Consider the following 18,124-nt stretch of genomic DNA (forward strand, 5'->3'; position numbering starts at 1 on the left):
GAGATGGACAATTCCCCTGTAAGGAATCAGGTAAAGTTTGGTGCATCCAGCAGTGGAAATAAAACCCAGGAGTTTTCTAGGAAGAGGAGTTGAAGTTTCAGGGTTTTATTATCAAAGTTTTGTAAAACATTTTCCGAAACTGTACATCGACATGGCACAGACTGTCGGCTACTTTTGTCTCTTTACCTGCACAAAAGTAAAAGCTCTGGAGCTGCTGGAACTAAGGAACAGCTTTGGGTAACTACTCTGCAAATACCATGGGATCACCGAGTGCGGGAGGGAGGGAACGGCCGGGACAGGAACACAAATTTATCCGTTTGTACGACTTGAGATCGAGTAAAAAGAACATTATCAATGGACTTGCTTTAAAAACAGACCAGGGTCATTTTAAAATGCACTCCCTGCTGCAGTGGGTGAGCTCCTGAGCCCCCAGGCCTGGGTGAGGCTGCTCCCCCAACCCTCCCTCACTGGGCACGGGCAGGATTCCCCTTCCCGAGCTCACTCAGACCCTTCCAGCTCGCCCTGGATGGAGCTAAACAAACACGGTGGAGAGAGAGAGAGCCCTCGGGAAGGTCAGGGCACAGAACCCTGGGCAAAGCCAACCAAAACCCACGGGAACCCAAACCCAACCAAGCCCAGCACGTGGTTTAAAACCAGAACTAAAGCCAAGAGCACAAAGAGCTGGTGCGATCCAAGGCCGGCTCTGGAGTGTGGGGGAGGCGCCGGCAGCCCCTCGGTGACTGCAGGACGGGGGGGCTGTGCCACACTCAGGGCATTCCCACAGGACAGGGGGGCTGTGCCACACTCAGGGCATTCCCACAGGACTGGGGGGCTGTGCCACACTCAGGGCATTCCCACAGGACAGGGGGGCTGTGCCACACTCAGGGCATTCCCACAGGACAGGGGGGCTGTGCCACACTCCCCACACTGCGGGACACTCCGGAGGGAGGGAAGCAGGGAGGGAGGAGGGGTGGCCCAGCACGTGCTGCGGGAGGGACGTGCGGCCTGGCCCGGCCCCAGCTGGGCCCCCGAGCCGGGGATCCCTGTCTCAAGCTTTGGGTGTGAGTTAGTATTGGGATGGACAGACCATGGAGAGCTCGGAGCTGGATACATCTAGGTTGAGGATTAACAAGTACAGCATAAAGGATCACACTGGAGGGGCTGTGGGCGGGCTCAGTCGCTCATGTCCATGTCCTCCTCGTGGTGGTCGTCCCCGTTCACCTTGGATTCCCTGCCCGGATCCCCGCTGCCCTTCTCGGCTCCGGGCTCCTTCCCTTTGGGGGAGGGAGCATCCGCCACCTTCTTCTCCTCCTTCTTCTCCTTCTCGCTGTCGTAGCCCTGTTCCTCCTCGTCGTAGTCCCTTGTGACCTGCTTTCCCAGGGAAAGGGACACGTTAGCACCTCCCTGCGGGCCGGGCCGGGGGGGAGGCGGGGCGGGGCCGGGAGCAGCTCCGGGGATTTTTGGAACATACTTTCACATCCTTGTCACTCTCGGATTTCCGGTCCCGGTCCTTCTCCTTGTCTTTGCTCTTCTTTTTCTTGCTCGTTGACCGTTCCCTCTCGTCTCTGCTCCTCTCCTTGTCTTTATCCTTCTTCTTTTCCTTTTTATGCCTGTGAGGATCAGCAGGAAGAGGATGAGGCCCACCCCCATCATCCCATTCCATGGCTGGAGCTGTGTCCAGAGCGTCACCCACAGCTCACACAGCAAAGCCAAAGGAAAACGGCAGAGAGCAAGAAGGGAGCAGCCTCTCCTTTCAGGAAATACCCCAAATCCCAACTTCTCAGCTCTGGCTCAAGGACAACACCACAAAGCCAAGGCCCAGCAAGGCTGTGGCAAACAGGAGCAGGGAATCTCCTGGGCTGAAGGGCCCCACAGGGATCGTGGAGTCCAAATCCTGGACAGCAGGAACAGCGATGCCCCATTGTTTTACAGAGGAGCACCTCAAGTTCCCCACCCTGGGACAGGGTCACAAACACCCAGACCACCCAAAATCAGCTGGTTCTGACTGTGCAGAGCCAAAGGGACTGGGAATCGTGGCACAATTGTTCTCCTCCTACCACCCCTGGCCCTTGGAGCTCCCAGCCAGCCCCAGAGCAGCCCCGTACGAGCAGCAAAGATTCCCCCCAAAAACAGAATCCCCTGGGAGCCTCCCTGTAGGTGACAATTTGGGAATTTCTCTCCAGCCAAGTGCTTCCCTGACCTTCTGGGTGACGGGGACCGGGACATTTTCCGTTTGGGAGACCTGGGCTTTTTCGGGGAGCGCGTCCCGCTCCGGCTCCGCCTGCGCCGCCGTTCTCTGCAGGGAGACACAGGAGCTCATGTTTTTGAAACCACAAATGCATCCCACAGGGTACTAAAGAGTTGTTAAAACTGCAAGTTAAATTTGCAAGTTTTTTTAGAAAAATGCAACACTTTTGCCTGGATTTATTCCCTAAATCAGGAAGAGCTTGGCAGGGACCCTGCAGCATCTGACTCTGACACAGAGCAAGGAGAAACTGTTCTAAGAACAAAGAATTTACCTCAAACACTGCAGGAAAATGAAAGTATCCTACAGACACAGGTGCTGCTGTGCCTGTACCAGATCACCCACACTGGAATCATGATCCAGTGGGATCCAGGCATAGTCTGGGTTGGAAAGGACCTCAAAGCCCAGCTCCTTCCTTGGGCAGGGACACCCTCCACAGACCAGCTGCTCTATCACAACGTTTTTTTCTATTTAATATTGAAGTGCATCAAAATCCTGCTGGGAACAGAGAGCAAGGAAAACCCCATTCCTGTACCTGCTTGTGCTTCTGGATCTTCTGGTTGTGCTGTAGCTTTTGGGGGGAGTTTTAGAACGTTTCTTTTCTTTCTCTTCTTTCTTTTTATCCCTTTTAGTAGAAGAAAGATTAAGCTGAAGTCACTTTCAAACAGCATTTGCTGATGTGCAGAGCTGGGAGGGACAGGGGTGGCTCCAGCACAGGGGACAATCCCTGCCCTGCTCAGGACTGGATTCCCTGGAGTCAATACCTGGTTTTGGATGTGCTCCGAGACCTCCTGCTCCTCTCTCTGGAATGAGATCTCCTCCTCCTCGGACTTTTGGATCGCCTCCTGCTTCTGGATTTGGAATGGGATCTTCTCCTTGATCTGCTCCTGGAGCGTCTGCCAGGGACACACCAACATGGGGGTCACAGCAGGGACATTTTGGGATCTTCCCAGCCCAGCTGCTCAGGGCTAAGGAAACCCCCCAAATCCACCACAGCTCTCCCTGTCCTGCACAGGAGCTCTGCACTGAAACGTCAATAAATCTTCAGAGCCCTCAACCAAACCCCAGGGTCTTCCCAAGAATGAGTTTTGCAGGAATTGTCCCAGCTGTGGGAGGTGTTTTTAAGGAATTGCTCAGTCACCTGTGTCTGGATGAGGAAGGTGTCCTCCTCCTCCTCGAGCGTGACCTCGACCTCGAATGTCTTCGTTTTTCATCTTTTTTGTCTGAAAAAAGGAAAAGCAGAATAAAAAAATCATTTTTTTTTTAATATTCAAAAATATTTTCTTAAGGAAATGACCTAGAGCTTCATGTAATTGATTTAAATCAACCTGATTTTGCTGTTTAAAATGAAGGCTCATCTATATTTTCTTCACAAGAGGACAAAATGAACCAGCAGAGGACAGGGACATGTTTGTGACATAAAAGAACAGTTTTCTGCAAATCTGGAGAAGTCAAAATCCACAAAAAACCTTAATTTAAGTCAGTGAAAAGCTGATGGCTGCAGGACAATAGAAAATTCCACAAAAATCCCAGAATGTGGTGTTTTGTGAGGGGCTGGAGAACCTCTCAAGAGACTGCTTTGAATTTCCCACAAAAAGCCTCGAGGTAAGCAAGAACAAGAACAGGAGTTCTGTTCCTTCCTAGAAATCATCAGGAGGCTGCAGAACTGATGAATATTCTGTATTTTCAGTGTTCAGGTTTCTGCCTCTCAGATTTGGTGGCTCTGATATTTGTCAGAGAGCTGCTGGAGCTTGTTCTACAATCAAACCTTCTGAAAGAAGCTCCAAAAAAAGAGACTCATTCTTCAAATCAGTGAATTTTGGGAAAATCAACAGATTAATTCCAGCACATTTCTGCAGGACACATGGAGCATGCACTGCAGGAGGATTAAAATACCAATAAATGAATTCCCCACAGACCAAGGCAGGAAGGCAGTGCCCTGCAGCCCATCAGTTTTTATCATGTGCTGTGTCCAAGCCCCATCCTGGCTGGAATGGCTCATTCCAGGCTGGAATTACCTGGCTCTATAGCAGCAGAAATTAAGGACTGTGCTTCTCGGACTCTCTTCATGGCCTCTTCTATTTCTTTACTGGAGGTATCTGATTTCAGACTGGGGGACACAAGACCTGCAGCCACATGGTTCAACCTGGGCAACACAAAATTCCAGGAATTCAGGAGTGAGGAATCCAAGGGATCCAGGTCTGCACTGTCAGACTGAGCCAGCTCACAGGAGCAGGGAGCCCTGGAGTGATTTAGGTTTGGAGGGACACAAAGCCCATCTCATCCCACCCCCTGCCACGGGCAGGGAACCATCCCCAGCCCAGGGTGCTCCAGGGCCCTTCCCAGCTGGCATCAGCTCCAGCAGGGCTGGGCACTGATATTCCCACAGATATTGCCATGGATACTCCCCAGCACTGCAAGACAAGGGGGTGGGAATGCTGCTGCTGCTTACTTTGGATCCACTGTGCTCATCAGTTTGAGGAGCTGATCTGCTGCGAGAGACTGCGAGGGAAACACAAAGTTAAAACCAGGCTGGGAAATGTGAGAGCTCAAGAGAAGATTCCTTGGAATGTCCCCTCCCAGCTGGAAAAGCAGAGCAGAGCACCCCCAGCAAGGAGGAAAGGCCACACTGGGCTGCACTGAGGGGCTCAGGGGCAGCCAAAGACAGCCCTGCCCTGGGCCAGGAATAATCCACAAATGGATAAAAACACAAATGGGTAAAAACACAAATGGATAACAACACAAATGGGTAAAAATGCAAATGGGTAAAAACACAAATGGGTAAAAACACAAATGGGTAAAAACACAAATGGGTAAAAACACAAATGGGTAAAAACACAAATGGGTAAAAACACAAATGGGTAAAAACACAAATGGGTAACAACACAAATGGGTAACAACACAAATGGGTAACAACACAAATGGATAACAACACAAATGGGTAAAAACACAAATGGGTAAAAACACAAATGGGTAACAACACAAATGGGTAACAACACAAATGGGTAACAACACAAATGGGTAACAACACAAATGGGTAAAAATGCAAATGGATAAAAACCCAAATGGTTAAAAATGCAAATGGTTAAAACCACAAATGGGTAAAAATGCAAATGGATAACAACACAAATGGATAAAAATGCAAATGGTTAAAAATGCAAATGAATAAAAACACAAATGGATAAAACCACATATGGATAAAAAACCCAGAAATGGTTAAAAATGCAAATGGATAAACCCACAAATGGTTAAAACCACAAATGGGTAAAAATACAAACAGACAAAAATACAAATGGTTAAAAAAACAAATGGATAAAGACACAAATGGTTAAAACCACAAATGGGTAAAAATACAAATGGCTAAAAATACAAACAGACAAAACTACAAATGGTTAAAAATACAAATGGATAAAAACCAAAAATGGATAAAAACAAATGAGTAAAAACACAAATGGATAAAAATACAAACAGACAAAACTACGAATGGTTAAAAATACAACTGGTAAAACCACAAATGGTTAAAAATCCAAATAGATAAAAATCCAAATAGATAAAAATCCACTGCTGGGGTGCGTTAGCTCTGTAATTATGTACAAATGACTTTTTGTGCACAGTTTATTTCTGGCACTGCAAGAGAACAGAGCCCTCTCTAAGCTGTCTGTCCCCACTGAAGACCTCAATGCCAACTCACAAACATTTAAATATTCCATGAAAAAATGTATTTTACAGCTCTTTTTCAGTTGTTATTCAATTTTCCCCATCATTTGCTTGTTCTTCCACATGGGAACAAGTAAAAAAAAAATTATATGATAGCAGTAGCAATGCATTAAATTATTGTTGCTGTAAAAAAGTATTATCTTAAATATATATATATTTATATTTATATGGATATATTTTTATTGATATAAATATACTCAATATTCTTAGTACTTAAAAGCCTTTTTTATTCAGCTCTGACAACCTGACGGAATTTTCTCACATTTTTGATACCTACAAAATTAAAAAGTCAAACTACTTCTTACTAGAAGAACAAGGCAGGTTCATGGCCTGATAATGACATATATTTGAAATATTTCATTGCTATTCCCAAATTATTCCTTGGCCCCTTCCAACATTTAATTTGATATTCAAGCAGATATTTTTTTTTATTCCAGGCAGGAACCAATCCCTGGAGTTCCCAGGCAGTGGCTGTGCACAAAAAACACTCTCAGAGCAGCCAAGAGGGGGCAATAAAGGAAATTTTTGGAATGAGGACGTACCTGGGAGTTCAGGTTTGCTCCAGGAAGCCCAAGAGCAGCAAGGGCAGGGTCGAGAGCAGGAGCTCCTAAAGCAGCTAAAGGGACAGCACCAATCTGTGGCAGAGACAAAAATCACTCAGTGAGGTCAGTGGGCAGGGAAATCAAAGGTGGGTGAAGGAGGAAAGCATTTCAAAAATTGAAGAAGTGACAGTTGAAAATGAAGTTATTTTTCAGTGCTAAAATGGAATTGCATTTTAAGTTTTTGAGGCTATTGCCCCATTTCTAATTCATTTTAGGGTTGAGATGGCCACGGTTGATGTTAAAAGGCAATTTAAAAAATACTGCATCCCTGCAAATGTCTCTAAATTTGGGTAAGAAGCTACTGGGAGAGCAGGAGGCTCCTGAAAGCAGCTCAGTTTGGGTCATTTCAAATGAGAGGATTGACACAGACACCCAAACCCAACACAACACTGTGAACAGCCTGGGCTTCAGACACAGCTGGAACTCAGGTGGCTCAACAACCCTTTCCAGGATTTACATGCTCGGTTTTCAGTGAATGAAATCTTCTGGGTTGTATTTGGTTCTTCCAGCCCCTTCCCTGGGTTTCAAAGGTTAAATTTAGGCTCTTCCCCCCTGAGGAGCTCCATGGCCAGGGGGTCCTTCAGCTAAGCAGGAGCTGAGGTGGGTTTGAGAAGTGCAGAATTAATGAGGTTTTATGATGATTAATCTGCCTCCTGCACTTTGATTCTGTGCCCTGTTAAGAGCTGAGCTGTGACTCCAACTTCTCCCACAATGTGCAATTCTCACTGTTCATCTTCCACATGAATTCTTGTGGGTTCACACAACCAGGCTCCCATTTTCCCCTCGGCTGGAGGATTAATGAAGGGAATCTCACAGCGTGGCAGCTCCCTGGACTTGAGGAAGTTAAAATCTGTGAGATCTCTACTGCTTGTCACATCTGCAAAGTACAGTGGGTGAGAGGGGTGGGAGGCACAAACAGGGCCCTGAGAAAGCAGGAAATAGGGAAACCAGGATATTCCATCTAACAACTCGTGGCTCTCGTGCCCCAATTCACATCAGAGCTGTCCCCATCCATCAGGGCCCTGGAACTGCAATGAACACACCAGTCCTGAAAGAAAAAGCAGGAATGAAGTGGGAATGCACCAGGAGACACCCAAGGCTTCCCCAGCCTACCTGAGAGAGAGGGTTGGGAGTGGGCAGCAGGCCACCCCCGGGCAGCAGCCCTGCCACGGCATTAGCTGGTGCCAACAGAGACAAAGCCTTAGTCTCATCAGGAATGACTCCTGCAGGGAAACAGCCTGGCATTAGAGTGCATCCCAGCCCAGAGGCACCAAATACACAAATACACCCAGCAAAGTCTCCCTGATACACCACCTGAGTTTGTTGAAAGTACTTATGTTGGCTAAAATACAAAGCTTGATGGCTATTAATATTTAGCATTAACTTTTTTTGTCAGAATGCAACTTCAATGGGTGACAATTTGACTGTTCCTTTTTCTCTACAAAAGGTTAAGTTTCTAGAGCAAAAAAATAGCACAATACACACTACTTTGTTGTTAACACTGCCAAGGTTTCATCACCTGTACTCGATTTTTAAGTCATGAACCAAACGTAAGCAAGCACAGTCGGTTCTCCAGGGGTGAGAGTGCTCTCAACTTTCAAAAGCTGTTTTATGAACAACGACTCGTGTCGGCTGCTTCACTACAAAGCACACAGAAAAATCAAGATACACAAGACAAAAAAAGTTGGATTTAGGGGTTAATAATATGGTACAGTTCACTATGTTTTCTTTTACACCTACCATACAAATTTTGGCAAACTTAAAAAAGAGAAGGGATGGGTGTTTTGGGTAGGGCTTTTGCTGACGTGTCACATGGAATGCGGCTCTCCGGGAATGCTGGGGCTGTGTCTGTGGCTGGGATACACACAGGGATGCTGGCACATTCCTTACCTGTGCAGTAAAATGCATTTTGCTCCGATATGTGCCAGCCTAGAGCACCAACAATGCTGCTGCCACCTGCTGTGGCACAGGGGACTCGTGGCCCAAAGTCTTGCAGCCAGCTAAGCCCAGGGGCTGTTGCGCTGCCTGCTCTGCACTCAAGAGTGCTCAGGGCCCTACTGGCAAACAGGTGTGGAGGGAGTTTTACTCTATCCAACAGCAAAAGCCCTATACAGATGGATTAATTTGTTAATGTGCCCAAGCCCCCAAAATGAGAGTTCAATAAAACAATTTTACTATATAGTTGCAAATACCAGTAGTGTTTCTGTAATACATATTAAGAAACTGCATCTCATCATAAAACATACAATATGTACAGGGCACTTAAGAGAAACTGGATAAGCTGCAGAAGAAAACTGTTGGGTGGTATTTTCAGCAGGGCCTGGTATATAGTTCAGGCTGAACCAGGGAAAAGAACTGTAAAACACAACAACAAAAAAGAAAAACCACTGTTAAATAAAGGTAATGGTTCCTCCCACCTATACTGAGAAGTGCCGATAATCTACACAAATGTACAATACACAGCACTGATATCTGGCTCGTGGCACTGAGCTGGCAGCACTTTAGATACCCAAAGTTATGGAGGGACAGGGGAAAAAGGTCATGGAGGCAAAGGGCAGGAATGCATAAATATATCAACATACCTACAGAGAGATTATGGGGTCATTTGGCATGCAAAATTATGTCTCAAGAGGATATTTATCAATTACAGCTAAACATTTCAAATTAGTGCAACTACAACATTTCTGGCATCTAAATACAAATGCTCAGACTTAACTCGAGACACCTCATAGAAGATCTGCATCCATTAAAAAAAAATTCATGCATCTGATCCTCTAATCGTTTCTTTAAAAAGTATTTAAATAAACTATAATTTAAAAAAAAGCAATGAGGCCCCTCACCAGTTAATTTTCATGCTTCAAGAGCTTTTTTTACTGCTGCTTTGTTAGAACCATGAAATACTGCATGAATGTGTAGAAATGAAAGAAAAAGAAACAGACAAAAAGAAACAAACATTAACCAAAGAACCTAAACACCCCCCCCAGCCATCTTTAACCTTAAAGAGTTCCTTCCAAATCTAGGAATTAGCCCAGAGAAAATGACAAATACTAAACCTTACCGTAGCCTTTGTGTATAGTTCTATAACACAAAGCAACAGCCAACACCAAAGTGTCTGTGTGAGCTAAAACTTGGGACAGGGGGGGAATTATTGCACTAAACAGATAATAAACATTTGCTTTAGTGACAGGCAATAATCACACAGGTTCATTAGCACAGCAGAAATCAGAGAGAGGAGGGCCCCATTCAGCACAGGCCTGGCTTTAAGCACATCAGCAGTGGCACTGTGGGCTGGGGAAAATGCTGCTTCTTGTTCAGCTGGGACCCTGGCAGGCTGAATTTTGGGGAGAAACTGTACTCCAGCACAGGGACAGAAGTATGGGATTATCAACCCAGGGGCAAGACTTCATGGGCTGAACATCTCTCTTGTGATGTGCCAAGGCCATTAAATTCTGAGCTGTTCAACAACACAAGGTACAGCCCAGGGGTGACTCCTTAACAGGCCCAGTAAAATATTCTACTTTAACAATTTGATTTTCTGAAGCACAGCTGCTGGGCAGGTTTCTCTATGTGCCAGGTTTATCCCCAGTGGACAAAGTCAGACTGACAAAGAGAGGAGTGGGTTTATCCTTGTAGGAAGAATTAAACACTGGCATTATTCCCACGGGCCTTGGAGAATATTCCAGCAGAATCTCACTGGCCTGGTGCTGTGTTTAACACCCACACAGGGACAAGAAGCCTTTCAGCTCTGCTGTTCTCCAGCAGTGGCAGCAGGAGCAGTAACTCCAGTGCAGAAGGGGTTCTGGACCCCCAGGAAGCAGCAGGGCTCAGTCAGGGGCCACACTGCTGCACATTCCTACACTCCAGGAATTAGGTTGGATATCTTTTAACTTTAACTTTCGTATCTTTTAAGCTTAAGGAATACAAAGATAAGATAAGACAGCTCCCCAGGCCTCAAGAGACAGCTCCAGCATGACAGATTACAGGTGTGACCCAGGGCCATGTACCAAACTTAGCACTGTAGTATGACTTAATCTGCAAGATTTTATTCAATTCAACCTTTCCCAGAAGTAAATCAAGAAATGCACAAGTACAATGGAAATCAGTTACTTCTAAAGCAAGTCTAGAAGAGTTTAATAAGACTTCTGTAAGAAGAGGTGTCTTCTCAGCACTTTGCTTTTAAGGTAAGTTCCAAAAACCCTGCTCATTGCCTTTCAAATTACTGTAACACCCTAAAATGTAAAAATAAAAAGAAGAAGAGAAAATGTAGTTAACAAGTGGTTACACCAGGAAAACACTTGGGGACTTGAGTGCTTGCTGGCCTTTAGTTAATGGCTAGAATCCCCTGTAGCTGCAGAGGACCCACTGTTTTTCAGTCATCTGGAAGGGCTTTGCATTTGCCTTCTCCACTACAAAAATCACACACACAAATAACAGAGAGAAGAGTTTATTATTTAGTGAAATTCTATTAAATATATCAAGGATGAACAAGAAAACTTGGAATTAAAAACTAGGACCAGTGCCCATGTGGCACCTCTTGGAAGTTGTCACTTTTGAATTAAACCGTAATTATTCAAACCCTTGGTATACTGGACTCCACAAGGAGAGTGAGGGCCTTTTTTGGGGATGTTCCCAAATAAATGCACTGGCAGCTTATCCCAAAGGAATGTTAATTCCTCTCCCATGCACTCTCAGGGAGGGAGAAATCATCCTCATGAAGAGAGTGAAAGTGGCAAACAATCAATAAGGTAAAATTTCCTTAAAATATTGACCTGTTTGCATTACAGTCTGTTTGGGAAAATGTCTCATTGAGACTGACACAGAGCAAAATTTGCATCGAATTCTGCCTAAAACGCTCTTATTCTACACTTTTAAGCCACACAAAACTTTCCACTTTGATTTGGTGTCTCTATGGAAACAATCTGATCAAATCCAGGGGCCAAAGGCAATATACCAAGGGTTTCAGAATGGCAATCTCTGACATGTTTGACATAGGACTACTGTTCAATTCTGTGCACTAGACAGGAACCAACCACCACCCCAAGGGTGGCCCCATAGAACATCAAACAAGTTACAAACCTTCAGCATAGGGAACGACTATGAGGGCTCTGTCAACGAACACAGTGTTTGTCAGGTGCTGGGCCACCACGGCCGAGTCGGGGTCCTGGAACTTTACAAAGCACACACGCGACGACACCGGCAAGGGGGAGTCACTGCAAGAGAGAGAGAGAGAACCAGCACTCAGGGACAGCAGGGAAACACAGAATCAACCCCAAAACCACACCCCAATTGTTACATTCCCTCTCTTGGAGCTGCACATCAGCTCTGTTAGCACTCCAGCTGCATGTCAGCTCTGTCGTGTGCAATGAATCCACCTAAGGGCAAATTCTGCCCTGGCTGGGAGGAAAAGTTGGCTGAAAAAAGAGAAAAAGTTACCAATTGTGTCTCAGTTAAACCCTGTGGTTTCACACTCCCTGCTTGAGGCCCCAAATGAAGGTAGATTGTGAAATGAAGAGGGTGATGATTAAAGGATTGTTGTGACTCGGGACGAGGGCATGTAGGGGCAGCGTGTGCACTCATGGCTTTGACCTGCCAGAGGGCAGGGAGAGATGGGATATTGGGAAGGAATTCCAGGCTGGGAGGGTGCTGAGCCTCGGGAACAGAATTCCCAGAGCAGCTGTGGCTGCCCCTGGATCCCTGGCAGTGCCCAAGGCCAGGCTGGAGCACCCTGGGATAGTGGAAGGTCGCAGCCCATGGCGGGGGGTGGCACTGGATGAGCTCTAAGGTCGCTCCCAACCCAAACCAGTCTGGGATTGTTTTATTCATCAACCCAGTTCCATTCCAGCTTCTAGACTGAATTTCACTGTGCTCCCACAGCTTGAGGAGTGCCCAGTGCCGAGCTCCTGCCTGTCCTTCAGCAGGGAAACGAGGAAATTTCAGGAGCTCAGGCAGGAATGAAAAGCTGAGCACAGCACCCCTCTCCAAGGTAGGTCTGTTCCCAGCTCAGAACAAATGTCTGTCAACCTACAAACCCAAAACTAACAAGTTCTGAGTCACTTCAAAGAAAAACCAATCCAGAAATATCCACATCCTGCAACAGGAAATAATTGTAGAACTACAGCTGTGACTTCCCTAAAACCAAACCTAACTGAAAATCCAGGTGCAGTCAAGCCAGGCAAGGTCCAGAATGGGTTCCAAGAGTCCCCCCTGTGCTGAAAGTGGGGAAGAATTTGCTGGAATTTGGTGTACAAAGTAAAAGGAAGAAAAATTGTTCTGCAGACAGAACTGTGGGACAGATGAGTTAAAAGCTGCCACCAAAAGGCCCAGGCAGGGAGTGGAAGCAGCAGCAAATCCCAAACCTACACCAGGCCTGGGGAGCTCTGAAAACATCACTGATCCTGACAAAAATCTGCTTTTCCTACCTGGATTCCCAGCCACAACTCTAAACATCCGACTTCAAAGGCATCCCAGCTCCAGAGCAGTTTGATCTGGGCTGCTGAGGCTGATCAAGCCTTTCAGCACTGGGGGTTGTCAGAATTCAGGGAACAACTCCGACACCACCAGACAGATCCAGGGTCTATTTTTGGGACTGCAAATGCCAAAAGCTCCTTCACCTTCAGCCCCACTGAGCCCAACACACACAACTGCCCTCAGTGTCTGTCAGACCACACTTTAATAACCTTACATTTCACCTGATGTGGAAAACTAAATTGGAGCCAGCACATTGCAGCTTCTGAAGCATTAAAATTAGAAACAGCTACTTGCTCCCACAGCTTGCAGACTGAATAAATTGGGAAGCAACTGCAGTGATAAATGAGAGAAAAATAATTTAAAATCTGTTGGCTCTTTTGTGCCCAGGAATCCACAGCAGCTTGGCAAAATGGTGCCTTTTTTAGCCCATAAGTAATAATTAATAAGAAATAAGAAGAAATAAAAAAGAATAATAATATAAACCCAAGGAAGCATTAGTAGAAGGTGTTTAACAAAATCACAGTAAAATTGTAAAGAAAAGTAAAACGAGGGGTGATGGCAGAGCTGAAGGAGTTCCTAATCTAAACTGAATAAAATTACACAATTCATTAAAGAAATGCAGCCCAATATTTTCAGGCATTTTTAAAATGCCAGTGATAACAAAGGAATGTGAACCAGAGCAGATCCTATTGACTCTTCAGCAGATCCTGTTTACAGCCAGGAGTGCCACTGGGAATGCTTTGGGATAGCTGAGCTTTTTCCCAAAATAATGAACCTAAAATAACAACTGAAAATGTGTTAGGCAATGCTTCTGCAGCCTGACATTTAATTTACATCTGTGTATTGCACTTTTAAAAATGGTATTTCCACTCACTCCCAAATCCAAGCTGGGTGAAATTCATCAAGAACTGGATGCTCTCAACAGCTCCCAAAAAAAGCCACCATCCATCATTATTCTAATTCACCCAAGACTGAAACATTCAGGAATTGTCTCTCAGCCACTGGAATGCTGGGACACACAAGGATTTCCTGAGGCTGGACTACAGGAAACTCAGAAATCCATTCCCTCCGCTTTCCAGTTTGGATGGAGTTTTATGGAATACAGTAAAGATGAGAACCAGGCAATGGAGTCTGGTAAAAGCAGAAGGAGGAGGAGGAAAATTGGAAGAAGTCCCAAAACTGGTTGTGCATTAAAGACCCAGCTGAGGTGTACAACGAATGGGAAACAGGGGATTAAATAAAGTGGGGAAAGGAGGTGGATGAGGGGAGAGAAGGAAAACCAGGAATCTGGAGAAGCTCAGGAAGTTACACGTGATCTGGGAGTGTAGGAGAATAAGGGTCAGAGTGACACGGATCAAACCAGGAGGCGGAGCAATGGAAATGGAATTGGCTCCTCAAACACTACAGGCAAGGGAAAATCCCGGCAGGATCCAGGATAGAAAGGAACACAGATGATGGGGAGAATTCACAGATTATAATTTATATCCCATGCCCCTCCAAAAATGGATGGACACCATGGGCAGGGAAAGAAGTCAGCTGGAATTTGAAGGAGAAGGAACAGGAGAAGAACATGGCACTATTAGGAAATGTCCCTCTGTTTGGGGTGAAGTGGAACTGGGGGCCCTGAAGTGACCCAGAGCAGATTCCCATCAGCTCAGGGAAAATCTGCAAAGGGGAAGGACACCAAGGCACTGAAGCAATCTCCGAACAGATTAGTTAATGTGTATCTAAAGCTACAAAGTTTCAAAGACACAAATGCCCTCAACAGCCCTGAAAAATGAGACAAAGTGTCCAAACACAGAGCAGCCCAGGAAAGGGCTGCACCTGTCACAGGTGAGCTCCTGCCATCTCAGTTATCCCAGCTGGGAACAAGGAAACTCGCTCTGGAGCCATCTTTGGTTTGTGCTGGAAGGGATGGAAAGCTCAAGGAAGAAAAACAAATGTTTGGTGATAGTTTTTACCCCCTAAAATAAAAATATCCAAGTAATTTTGGGTATTACAAATAATTGATTGTGGTCTTGTTTGATTAATCTTCATTGTGGCAGAAAGAAAACCTTTAACTTCTATAACAAATATGCAAAACACCAACATATAATAACACCAGGCTCTGTAAATCAAACTGAAACTATCGGTACTGCTAACACCCAAGTCTTATATTGCATCAGAAAGAATTCTGAAAGCACTATGTATTTTCATTAGAACTTAACTGCAAGTGAAGACATAAAAACTATCTTATTTCCTTTCCTTTTGTTTGTGGCTATTTGTAAATTACCGGGGTACCCAAAACTTTATTTTCAGTTATATACAAGCTTGAAATGTGCATTATTTGTTTTAATTTGCACAGAATTCCTGGCAAGGTGTGCAAATGAGAAACGTGTATTTGTCTGTTAGCAGTCACCTTTCTGCCCAGCACAGATTTGTTCGCAGGGAACACAAATATCAAAAGCGTGCTCTTTGTAAATTAGGGCTAAGCTGCTCCTCTAGCACAAAATTATTTGTAACAAATGCGTTTATCTACATCCAGAAGTTTTGGCCCTGCGGAGGTGACGCAGAAAACAGAGGGGCACAACCCTGGACAAACGCGAATTTCCGCGGAGCCGCACGTGTCACCGGCACTAATCCCGCAATCCCGTGACGGAGCGGAGCCGTGCGGGAGCAGCAGGAGGAGGAGGAGGAGGAGGAGGAGGAGGAGGAGGAGGAGGAGGAGGAGCAGCTCTCGGGGTGCGCAGCGCGGGCCGCGGCCGGGCGCGATCCCGGAGCGATCCCGGCGCGATCCCGGAGCGGGGGCGGCCCGGGCCGGGAGCCGCGGGGGGGGGCGGGCGGAGGCGGCGCTGGGCCGCGGGGGGAGGGCCGGAGGGGGAGGCGGCGAGGCCGCGCCAGGCCCGCACTCACTCGGGGGGGAAGAGGCGCAGCTCCTCGATCTTGCCCAGGAAGCCGAAGAGGGTCCGCATCTGCTCCGAGCTGGCGCTGGGCGAGACGTTGGTGACCTGGATCACGTCGGTGCCGCTGCTGGAGGCCATCGCGCCGCCGCCCGCTCCGCCGGTGCTGCAGCAGACACAGCGGGGAGCTGGTGAGAGGCGGGCGGGGCGCTGCGGTTCGCTGCCCCCGGCCCGGTTCGCTGCTCCCCCCCCTCTTTCCCCGGTTCTCCGCCCCCGTTCCGGCCCCGCCGCCCCCGCCGGCCCCGCGCGCGCCGCCTCACCAGCCTGCCCGGGCCGCAGTATCCCACAGTGCACCGCGCCGCGCCTGCGCGCGCCGCCCCCGCGCATGCGCCGCGCCGCCGGACGCGCGCGGAGACGGGGACGGCCGCTCGCGGGGGCGGCGCGTGCGCGGACGGGGCGCGTTCACCCTCCCCCCCCCCCCCCCCCCCTCCCCTCACAGCCCCGCTCCGGGCCCGCGCGCGGGAAACCTGAGGGGGGGCTCTGAGGGGCCGTGATTTCCTCCTCCCTCATGTCAGGAAAATTAATCCACAAACACCAGAGGTTTATGTCCAAAAAGGAGACAGAGGAGTCCTTTTACTTTATTCGAATAAAGGGAGAGGCCATGGGGCATTCCCCTGGGGTCTCTCAAATTTTTGGAGGGCGCAGCCTCCTTTTATCCTAATTCCCGGCCGCTTGTCCCTTCTCTCTTTCCCCATAGGCTGAGGTACTTGAGAGGTACAGACTTCCCGGAACTCCTGATACCTGGGATACCTTCCCCCCCTCCCAATGCATAATCCCTTCTTAATTCTTAACTTTTGTGGAATTCATGGTGGTCTTTCAGTGCCTCTTTGATCTTTTAGTGGAATCCATCCCATTGTTTCTGTTGTCTCTCACTGATAGCTGCATCTTATCAGCAGACCCACAGCTTGTTTGTAAAGACAAACCTGTCATTCCTCTCACTCATCACTTCACAGCCCAAACTTTCACAAAATACATAAAATTTAATATAAATATAATATTAAAAGTGTCTCTAAAATCACCGTCCAAATGGTGCCTTAGGATTCCCGATTTTATGTATTTGTGATCCTGCAATTCTTTAGTGTATAATTCTAAACTCCGTGTTCAGTGTGAGCTGCTGTCTTCACATCTTGGTCAGACCCAACAATTCCTCTCCAGGCTGGGGAATCAAGGACACCTCACTGCCTCAGGCCCCGAGAGATGGAAACAAAAGTGAGTTAGGTAAATGACTTCATTATCTGAAGCTGTAATTGGGAAATTAACCCCCAGTATGCAAATGGACCGAACTTATAAAAGTGAAAACTCATAACCCATCGTCGTTTTTGGGTGTAATCCCTGGGGGCCTTCATCTGCCCGAAATGTACCTGAAGGCCTTTCAATAAATAGAACTAATTTCCCTTAACTCTGGCCTCTCTTTTCAGGTAGCCTCAGAAAAGGCATCACAAGCAGGACAACGTTGGGGTGGGAATTTCTCATTAATGTTATAGAGGAAAAAAAAACATATTTGTGGTTAACGTAGTACAAATCACCCTATTTCCTGATGAGTTTGTTGTTTTATGTTAATGTGTTTCCCCATAAATGCTCCTGAATGTAAATAAAACAAGCCTTATTTATTAATCAAGCTGAAATTCTACCACATATGATTCATAAAGTAGGAGACGCTCCTACTGGTCCTGCCTTACCAGATATCACATTTCCATGTATGAAATATCACAGATATTTGATATTCAGATAATTCAGTACCTTGTACTGAGTTGCCAAAAGCTTATTTAAAGTCCTGCTTTGAATTTGTCAGCAGTGTTCCACGTGGAACTTCATTAATTTCCAACAACACTGAAAGGGAATGAGGCTGACATTGTGTTTTTACCTGAGGCACAGAGCACTCACCCTCTGAAGTCTTTAAAACCCGTTTGTAACACTATTTTTTATTTTTTTTTAAATAAAAAATGTTGAAATACCCAGTATTTTCTGTGTGTTTCTGCCTCCACTGAGAGAGGGGGGGAAAAAGGAGGGGGAATTAAAGAACAGTGGTAAAAAATGAATGAGGCCAATATCCTTAGTGAAGAGCAAGTGAGTTTCCAGGATCACATACTTGACTGATGTATTTAAACCTTCACTAATTACTTTTTATTCCAGTGGAACTACTCCTAGAAGCA

General features: G+C 46.6%; 1 protein-coding gene and 1 long non-coding RNA gene across 5 annotated transcripts; one reads left to right on the top strand and one right to left on the bottom strand.

Annotated features, from left to right (window-relative positions):
- Positions 1–83: 83 nt before the first annotated feature.
- Positions 84–16,178, bottom strand: SRSF11 (serine and arginine rich splicing factor 11). 4 transcript variants are annotated; one of them, XM_058843266.1, is made up of 13 exons: positions 11,641–11,774; positions 9,405–9,464; positions 8,084–8,919; positions 7,678–7,787; positions 6,505–6,597; positions 4,698–4,747; positions 4,264–4,391; positions 3,387–3,468; positions 3,010–3,141; positions 2,781–2,870; positions 2,201–2,296; positions 1,472–1,610; positions 84–1,371 (listed from the first exon to the last, which is right to left on the bottom strand). In XM_058843266.1, the coding sequence occupies exons 6-13, from the start codon at positions 4,715–4,717 to the stop codon at positions 1,174–1,176; spliced, it is 885 nt and encodes a 294-aa protein (XP_058699249.1). In that variant the 5' UTR covers positions 4,718–4,747; positions 6,505–6,597; positions 7,678–7,787; positions 8,084–8,919; positions 9,405–9,464; positions 11,641–11,774; the 3' UTR covers positions 84–1,173. The 4 variants fall into 4 exon arrangements, with proteins under 4 accessions (XP_058699249.1, XP_058699246.1, XP_058699245.1 ...); XM_058843263.1 differs by lacking the exons at positions 8,084–8,919; positions 9,405–9,464 and adding an exon at positions 15,925–16,178 and having other exon boundaries at positions 84–1,368; XM_058843262.1 differs by lacking the exons at positions 8,084–8,919; positions 9,405–9,464 and adding an exon at positions 15,925–16,059.
- LOC131581228 (uncharacterized) lies at positions 15,963–17,922 on the top strand. Its single transcript, XR_009278034.1, has 3 exons — positions 15,963–16,102; positions 17,077–17,189; positions 17,390–17,922. It is a non-coding gene; the product is annotated as an uncharacterized LOC131581228 (long non-coding RNA).
- The last annotated feature ends 202 nt before the right edge of the window (positions 17,923–18,124 follow it).

Source organism: Poecile atricapillus, chromosome 7, assembly GCF_030490865.1.
Source record: "Poecile atricapillus isolate bPoeAtr1 chromosome 7, bPoeAtr1.hap1, whole genome shotgun sequence".
NCBI lineage: Eukaryota > Metazoa > Chordata > Aves > Passeriformes > Paridae > Poecile > Poecile atricapillus.

Excerpts from the sequence above, each read along its gene's own strand:
- SRSF11 (XM_058843262.1), bottom strand. The coding sequence starts at position 16,052 with ATGGCCTCCAGCAGCGGCACCGACGTGATCCAGGTCACCAACGTCTCG. Across the intron at positions 7,788-11,640 it reads AGTCGTTCCCTATGCTGAAG|GAGTCATTCCTGATGAGACT; the intron begins GTTTGTAACTTG and ends GTTTCCCTGCAG. Across the intron at positions 1,611-2,200 it reads CGGTCCCCGTCACCCAGAAG|GCATAAAAAGGAAAAGAAGA; the intron begins GTCAGGGAAGCA and ends TGATCCTCACAG.